The sequence below is a fragment of the Elephantulus edwardii genome, unplaced genomic scaffold (assembly GCF_000299155.1).
Source record: "Elephantulus edwardii isolate Elephantulus edwardi_28Jun2011 unplaced genomic scaffold, EleEdw1.0 scaffold00007, whole genome shotgun sequence".
Taxonomy (NCBI): Eukaryota; Metazoa; Chordata; class Mammalia; order Macroscelidea; family Macroscelididae; genus Elephantulus; species Elephantulus edwardii.
Window position 1 is genome coordinate 19,411,891 of NW_006399757.1, and position 8,920 is coordinate 19,420,810.

At 42.2% G+C, this 8,920-nt stretch overlaps 1 protein-coding gene across 1 annotated transcript; it reads right to left on the minus strand.

Annotated features, from left to right (window-relative positions):
• Positions 1-7,490: 7,490 nt before the first annotated feature.
• Positions 7,491-8,003, minus strand: FERD3L (Fer3-like bHLH transcription factor). The gene has a single exon (XM_006880280.1). The coding sequence runs from the start codon at positions 8,001-8,003 to the stop codon at positions 7,491-7,493; it is 513 nt and encodes a 170-aa protein (XP_006880342.1).
• Between the last annotated feature and the right edge of the window lie 917 nt (positions 8,004-8,920).

An 8,920-nucleotide genomic window follows, 5' to 3' on the forward strand; every position in this document is an offset into this window, starting at 1 on the left:
ACCTCCCCAAACCCCACCCCCTAGCCCCAAATATAATCCACTCTACAATGATATAGGGAGCTCTGGTGGCCTAGTGGCCAAAAGTGCTGCAATCCCAAAGACATGCTGTTCAAGACCACCAGTCCTCTGTGGAAGAAGGATGGGCAATCTCCTCCCATGTGATTAACTGCCTCTGAAAACCGACCACAGGATCACCTATTGATGATTTCCAACTCTATGGTACACAACAAGAAGATGATATACTGACAGCTCAGTCCAGTTAGGAGATTATACCTTTTAGCACAGATTACACTTCAACACAAAGAAAAAATATCCACTCAACTGGACAAATAAGCAACATCAGGCTAAATGGAGAAAAGATAAAGGTTTTCAAGGATCTCATTTTACTTGGATCTGTAATTAAAGCTTATAGAAGCAGCAGTCAGAAATTAAAGGATGTCTTATACTGTTTAAATCTACTGCAAAACAGTTCTTTGAAATGATAAAAAGCAAGGAAGTCAGTTTGAGAACGAAGATGTGCCTGGACCAAACTATGCTATTTTCAGTGACTTCATGTGTAGTTAGAAAAATGGACAATTAATAAGAAAGAAGAATAACTGGTACCATTTAATTATGTTGGCAAGGAATATTGTATATATCATTAATTATCAGAGAGCTCTTTTATTTATCTGTTATCATTACTGTGTACCATTGAATCAGAAATGGCTCATAACTTACTCTCCGGCACATCTTCAGAGGCAGTTAATCTCTGGGAGGAGATTGCCTATCTTTCTCCTAGGAGTAGCTGGTGAATTGGAACTGCGTGCCTTTGGGATTGCAGCACAGTTTCTTACCACTAGGCTACCAGAGTTCTCTAGTTATCTAGTGTTGCTATAATATAAATATCAGAAGTGCATGGCATCACCATTAGGTGCTGGGGAAGGTACCTGTTTCCTTTTCAACATCTGTAGATCTGTAGACTTGGAGATTTCTGTGCCTTGATATTAATCTCCTGCTGGCTCTGGGAGGTTCACAGGGCAGGGATGAAAGGCCACCTTCTAACCTTCTCTCTTTTTTTTTCTGCTTTCGAGAAAGAGTGTGAAGTAGTTCACACACCAAGGAAACTCCTGTGATGTTAGATCAGTGCTATAAGCTCTGATGGCCTAGTGATAAGAAACTGCACTGCAATACTGATGGCATGAGGTTCAAATCCACTAGTTGCTTGGTAGACAATCTCCTCTAGTGTGATTAACAGCCTCTGAAATCCTGCTGGAAGGGGCAGCTATGAGTCAGTTCCAACCCAATGGTAATCAACAACATGATCATTTAAAAGGTATTGTATCTCATCTTTATCTCCTTATAGAATCCTTGGTGGCACAACCTAAATGTACTCAGCAGGTAACTGGGAGGTTAGATGTTCAAGTCATCCTAGAAGCTTCTCAAGAAAAAAAAAAAAGGACTAGAAATCTTTATTCCCTCATATGAAATCAGAATTGATCACATCAAGGAGAGTGGGGGAAGATTACATAATTTCGTAACTGCCACACTATATATAGAATTACATAGCTGCCAAACCACTGAGAATTATTGCTTAGCCAAGCTGACATATATTTCTGGGGAACACATTTCAATTCATAATGAATAAATAGATCTTAGAAGAAATCTTCTTCTTAGTAAGGAGAGTGAATTGTCGTTATTTGCTGTAGAATCACTTGTGACTCATAGTACAACAGCTCTGAAACCTGCTCTATCCTCTGATAATTTTACTGTCTCTGACACACCTACCCTCATTACCCTACTCACAGAATCAATCCATCTCATCAAAGGTCTTCCTCTCTTGTGCTGTCGTCCCTCCACCCTCCCAAGCATGATGTCCCTCTAAAAGGGCTGGTCCCTCCTTGCAACATGCCCAAAGTATGTCAGACAAAGGCCCAGAATCCTTGCCTCCAAGGAGGAACCTGGTTTCACCCTCTCCAGGATGAATCGGAATAGTGGTATTTTAAGTATTTTGGGATATATTACCAGAAAAGACTAGTCCTTGAGGAAGGACACATGCTTTGTGAATTAGAAGGTGAACAAAACTATGAAGACTCTCAAGTAAACAGATTGATGTGATTCCAACAATGGGTTCCAACATAGCAGTGATACTCCAGGACTGAGCAGTGTTCCATTTTGTTGTTATGAGTTAGAACAACTTGATGGCACTTAATAACAACATCTTGTTGAAATGTGAAAGTTAAATGAAAGAAAGTATGTGAGTGGTGTTTCAAAAACAATAAAATACTATGAAGCTATAAGACATTTTATAAGATAATTTCTACCCTATTTTAAAAATTCTTATTTTTTATTATTTAATATTTTTAATCTTACACCAAATTAAGGAGTGGATCCTCTGAAATTATAATTACATTTTTAAAAATTACGGTCTAATTATTTTCTTCATTTTTTTCATTGTTCTTTGGGGAACTTGTTAAAGTCACAGAATTGAAAACTCAGTGTCACAGAGACTTGTGGAAATTCAAAGACTTTAGTTTATTGAGACTTGAAGAGATTTTTCCATCTTTCTGGTATTTTCTTTCTGTCAGTTTGCATTGCTTCTTGCCTTTTCCTTCTCCTCCTCCGCCAGGTTTGGTTTTGAGCTTTGGATTCAAAGAAACCCCAAAGTCAAAACAAAATGGTCAGAACTGCTGAGTCTTGTTTTGTAACCTTTTTCAGTCAAGCATGCACTGGGAGAGAGGACGCTGACCAAAAATTGGGCCTCACTTTGCCCAAAATGTTGGCACACTTTGGAGAGCTTTGAGTGAACTTGGGCCAAGATATAGATATATAGAGAAATGTCAATACTTTTCTAGAAACATTTAAGATATTATTTAATAAACTACTAAAAACCTCTTTGCTATTGAGTCGATTCTTACTCTTAGGCACTGTGCAGGACAGAAGAATTTCTCCCGAAGTTTTTCAAGGCTCTAAATCTTTCAAGACCAGACTAGACTACCATATCCTGTTTCTGGCCAGCAGATAGGTTCAAACTTCAGACCTTTTGGTCCACAATCATGTGCTTAATCAATTGGCAATCTGTGCTATGTGAGAAACTACTACAATTTTATAAAACGTATTTGTAGGGCTATTAATCTTCTTGCTATTTTTAATAAAAAAAAAGTTACAGTCTAATTTATATTTGGTAATAAATAGAATCTCTGTGTTCTAAAGCTATAGGTACAGTTTGAAATCCCACACGGAAAGTGGATTTACATCTCTTTACTCTCTTTGACGTTTTCTTTAAGGATTTATATTTTAAAATCGTTATGTGAAAACTGTGCTCATAGAGTTTCATCTTGGAAATTTTATAGCTATGACATAAGCCTTCTACAATAGTGTTTTTATAATGGAAATGCTGACAAATGTGATAATGAACACCAATTCAAGAGTCTTAATTGTATGTTCATGAAGGAATTATGCATGCTATCATAATATTTGCTTCAGTTTCCAGTGCTAATTTTGCCAAAATATGTTTTTACATTGGGCAACTATAAATGAAGATCAGCCTGTTGATGGCAAAAGCTTCTGATTATTTTTACTTTCCTTGGAAAGTATAGTTATGTCTTTCAAATATGATTTCACTTAGACCTCTTTTTGGTTTACATGTCTGAATACTAATAGTAACCTGATAGTTATGGGGAACCAAATGGCAGTTTTCAGTCAGTAAAGAGTGTATAAATAAATCGCCTCTAAGCAACATCTAAGATGTCTAAAATGATGTTTAGACTCCAAATGTCCAAATAACTTTAAGATTCCAAAAACCGATTATTATAGTTTTCCAGAAGTAACTGACAGTATTAAGTTTTGCTGGCCTTGATGTGTGCTGTTTTTATTTCTATCCTGATGGAAGATATTGAAAGCCATTGCCTATCAATGTTGATTTTCAAGGAAAACATCAACGTAAATTTAACATACAAACAGATTCATCCTAGAGAGGGTTAAACCAAGCTGCTCCTTGGAGGCAAGGATTCTGGGGCTTCGTCTGACATACTTTGGGCATCTTGCAAGGAGGGACGGGTCCTTGGCCTTGGAGAGGGACATCATGCTTGGGAGGGTGGAGGGACAGCGCAGGAGGGGAAGACCCTCTATGAGGTGGATTGATTCAGTGACTGGGGTAATCGGGATGGGTGTGTCAGAGGCAGTGGGATTGGCACAGGATAGAGCAGGGTTTAGGGCTGTTGTACATAGGGTCGCTATGAGTTACAAGCGAATGGACGGCACATAACAATAATAGCAACGTATGTTATATACTGAAAGACTTCTATTAAAAAGTACAGTTATTTTATGGGCTCAACATACTTTTAAAGTAATCCAACAACAACAATGTCTAGAAAGTGCTGATTATGATGTTTCATCAGTGTGCATGGCTTTCTGTATGGAATATGTCAGTTCATTGTCTGTGTCGCTGATCTGAGTTTAATTTTTTTTTCTATTATTACAATAAGTAACAATGTTCTTTAAGAGATGTCATATTTTAGAGTGATTTATAAATGTAAAAATCTTATAAAGAGCAAAGAATTTATATGATGGAGCAGTTTTAAGAGTGATGAGTGTAATACTTCTAGTGATACTTGAGAAACATAGCTTTTCACTTAGAAGTTCATTGTATATCATTTATTATGAGGAAGGAGTCATTATAGGAACAATGTATTCTTGCTAAGAATACACTTACAGAGTAGGGTAAGAATGTGAAGGAGACAATTGTGATGAAATGCTGAATTCAATCTGCAGGATCCAGTGATTTGTTTTTTGTTTTCAAAATTTGTTTCTTCAACACAATAATAAGAATTCCTGTTTTGAACCAGTATTTTTGGTTGGTTTTATTTTGTTGTTTTGTTTTTTTGTTGGTTTTTTTTTTTTTACTTTTTCTTGGAGATTAAAAAAATGTGTTTCATTTTCAAGAAGACTTTAAATCAGAGAAGAAAAGGATTTTAAATGTTGAATGCTTTAAACCTATTTGCAAAATGTTGACACATTATTCTGTGAAAGAATGATAATTGAGTAGTTAAAAAGGAGAATTAGATGGAGGTACTAAACATCTCAAGAGAAGTTGGGAAACAGCATACTGTTGTGATGATTACAGAAGTAATGAATTATTTTTTTTTAAAATATCAACGTAAGTAATTTTAAACATTATATTAAAATATAGATAGGCCAGAAATTTGAGGAACAAAAGGAAAAAAGGAATGAAGTAAATAATTTTACACTTTAAAATCGAGATAGGAGTCTTTGTCTCAGGGTATAAAAAAGAAAAACACTCCTTGCTTTTACTATTATTTTTGTAGCTGATAATATTTTTCTCTTATCTGTGTATACAGTGGTTTTTATGGAAAAAGTAGAAATATCATGGTGAAAGACATAGTCAGATGAAGAAACATTACTCAGGAAAAAGGTGTCATTTCAGAATTTATCCAGCTACCATAAGAAAAAACCCCTAAGTGTTATTATTGTTAGTCACATGGGAGAAAAGCAAATTCCTGAGTGGAATGTGACCTGGTAGTCTTCTATGAATTTATAACTTCACTTGTTGGTATCTAATATTAGGAGATTATCATAGATTAGGAACCCCCCCAATCCTATCTGTAAGAGTGCTTTTTGCTGCATTGTTTTTATTCTTTTAAAGAAGTGTTCTATTTTCTCATCTGCAAGAGATTTGGTTTAAGAGAATTGTGAGACATAGATATGGCAAAACATAAAATATTTGGTATGTGAAGTCATGGGGAGAATTCTCATTTTATAAGACTACAAGAAGAAAAGTCAATATTTTAAAAATTCCCACATTTTAAACTATATTTTATTTATATTTGTATAGGAAAAGTGACTAGAAGAGCGGAAAAGAAAAATGGTAGTAGATGTGCCTTATGCTTTGTTTTTAATTTTTGTCTTTCAAACCTCCTACAACGAGTACATACTATTTTTAAGAAAATAAATTCTATTTCTTCGAGCACAGCAGACTATATAATATATATATATTCATGCCCACATGTACGTGTGGAAGTAATGCGTCCAGGAGATTAAGACATGGTAATCCTTTACGTGTATAGTAGAAAGGTGATCTACAATGACTTTACTGAAGCAGACCCTAAGGTCTTTCTTAGCCTGGTAGTTTGCCTGAGTTAGAGCTTAACCTTCTGCTTGGTAGTCACATCCTTAACCTTTTGCACCATCTAAACCAAAGCTCACTGACATGAAGTCCATTCCTACTCCTAGCAACCCTGCTTTGGGGTTTCCAGGGTATGAATCTTAGGGAGGGGACTGCCCATCTTTCCCCTGCAGAACAGCTGGCGGATTCAAACCGCTAGAGACCCTTGTGGACTTCACCATCTTCATCTGTCTGTTCCTCTCTGGAGGATTCCAGTGCAGGTCCAAGAGCAGAATGGCAGAGGGCCCGAATTGAAAGGGACTCTGCTTCAACATCCTCCTTATTGTACTCATTTTCCAAAGAACTAGAACACATCTTTAGATTTTCCGTCTTCTCTTTCCCCCTAGTGCTCTGAGCACTCGAGGATCTTACCTGCCTACAGTAAATCTCGAAAGTGACAAGTGCGCGCTCTGGCGGCGCTGCCTGGGGCGGGGAGGAGGCCGCAGGTGGGCGCGCAGTGAGGAGCGCGCAGGATGGGGCCTCAGCACTAACGCGGGGCGCGCCCCTGGCACCGACCAGGGGCTGATTCTGGGCGTAGGGGGCAAAGCCCGACCTGAACTTGGACGAATGCACCGGACTTGGTCCGGACTTGCTCCTTGCCAAGGCCCAGAACTCCTGGCCTCTCAGAGTCCACGTCTGAGAGCTTTCCACTAACAGGAAACACCGAACCAAACTCTCCTCAGAAAGACAGAGATGAGAAGCGAGGGCAGAGCCCCTTCTCAGTGGTCGTGCCTTGTCAACTCGCCCGTTGTGCCCCCCTCCCATGTGTCTTTTCTGTCCATCTGCCAGTCCGGGAGGGAGATCAGGAACACTGGGCCTCCCTGGAGACTCCCACACACTGCACCTTCCTCCCGTTCTTCTTTCCTGGGGGCGATAGTCCGGGGCCCCCCACCCCCGCCCCGCCACGGCCTCTGAGCTCTCATCGCGCCTCCTGAAGGGGAGAGCGCGGGCGACCACTCACGAAGCCTAGAAAAAAAAGTACTAAGTTTTACTTTATTATGTCTGTTTAAAAGAATAAAGTAGAGGGGAACCGTGGATCACTGGAGAGGCCCCAAGCACGCTGTAGGCGAAGGAGGATTCGTTATCCACCCAGCGGGCGGGCTTCGAAGATCCAAGCCTTTCTATCCAGTGCTGGGGTGCCCACCCAGGGTGCCCACCGCCTCTGTCCTGCCTCCATCGAGGGCGATTCACTGTTGGCGGGGCCGTGGGGGTTTTACACTCCTAAGCTCCAGGAGGCCGGATGTTGTGGCTGGGCGCCTGCTCAGTGCCTCGGCGCACCTACTGCAGGGCCTGCAACGCCCCAGGCCGGCGCTCATCCGGCAGCCCCAGCTCAGCCGGCCTCTTTCTTCTTGCAGCTCTCCAAGAGCTCGGTCATGAAGGAGATGTACACGATGGCCAGGCGCAGGGTCTCGATCCGGGACAGCCTCTTCTCATAAGCAAAAGTGGGCACCTTTCTTCGCAGCTGGTCAAAGGCCTCGTTGAGGTTGAACATCCGCTTCCTCTCGCGGATGTTGGCGGCCTGGCGCTGGGCGTAGGTGATCACCCTTTTCCTCTTGGGACGGCCCAGCAGGGAGACACCTCTCTCGCGTCCCTCTTCCTCCTCGTCTTCCTCCTCCTCGTCCTCATCGTCTACTGCGCCCTCCTCATCCTCCGGATCCCCTTCATCGAAGTGCACCAGCCTTCTGGGCCTTCTCTCCCCGAGCCCAAGGGCTCGGTTCCCAAAAGGGACCCCCGGCGCAAAGTCACAGAGTAGAGGGCCCGCCGGGGAGGCCAGGGACAGGTCTGCGACGAAGTCCAGCACAGTGGCGTCCACGTCCACGCAGCTCACGGGATAGGCTGCCATATAGTCGGCCTGGCCTTGAGTCTCATGGATTTCTCGAAGAGAAGGGCGAGGGTGGACTTCTCAAAGGCCTTGAATCTGATGCGGCACCATCAGCAAGGGCCAGAGGCATTAATATTTATAAATGAGCTGATAACAGGATTAGTCGCACTGTTAGGGAACGTTCTGACAAAGTCCCTTCTCTGGAAGCTGATGGAGAAAGACAAGCCTGAGCCGGGGTGGAGGCGGGGGTGGGGTGGGCACGCGTGGAAGACTCAAAGGGACAGGGCTCCACTTTGGAGATCCTTTCCGCTGCGCTACCCAGGACAGTTCCTTCTTGGCACCAACCCTCAGCTCTTACCTGCTGTGCCTTTTGTGGCTTTCCTTATCCCAGGCTCCTTATCTCATGTAGCTCTTTAATTTACGCTGGGATTTTCAAAGGGAGGGTGTTTTCCACAGCGCTGCCTTCTCCTGGGCTTCGGGCTAGGAGTCCTGAATCTTGCCACCCCAGGCTGCCAATGGAAATGGAACAAGTGCATGTGCTTTTAATGATGTTCTGAAGAGGGGCCCTGCCTGCCAGGAGTCACGGGGAGCTGTTTGCCCGGTATCCCAGCACAGCAGCGGATGAAAAGCAAGACCTTCCATTAGCTTAAGTAAGCATGGCAGGGGGGGCCTTGCGTGCATTCCCCGGAGTCGCTGTTGGAATCAGCTTTCTCCTTCCCCAGCACCGCAAACAGCCCTCCAGCCTCGCTACAAACTGTGACTTCTGAAGGCGATTTTGTTGCAATCAGTCTAACAATTGGGATACTTGACTTTCCCTTCCCTGCCCTTACCTCCTATCGTGTAAAGAGGAGGAATGTACATTGAGGGCAAACGTTATGGTAATAATGCGTCCCAATGTTCTGGCTAATCTTCTACACTGTAGAATACCAGCGCGAGGG

Excerpts from the sequence above, each read along its gene's own strand:
- FERD3L (XM_006880280.1), bottom strand. The coding sequence starts at position 8,003 with ATGGCAGCCTATCCCGTGAGCTGCGTGGACGTGGACGCCACTGTGCTG.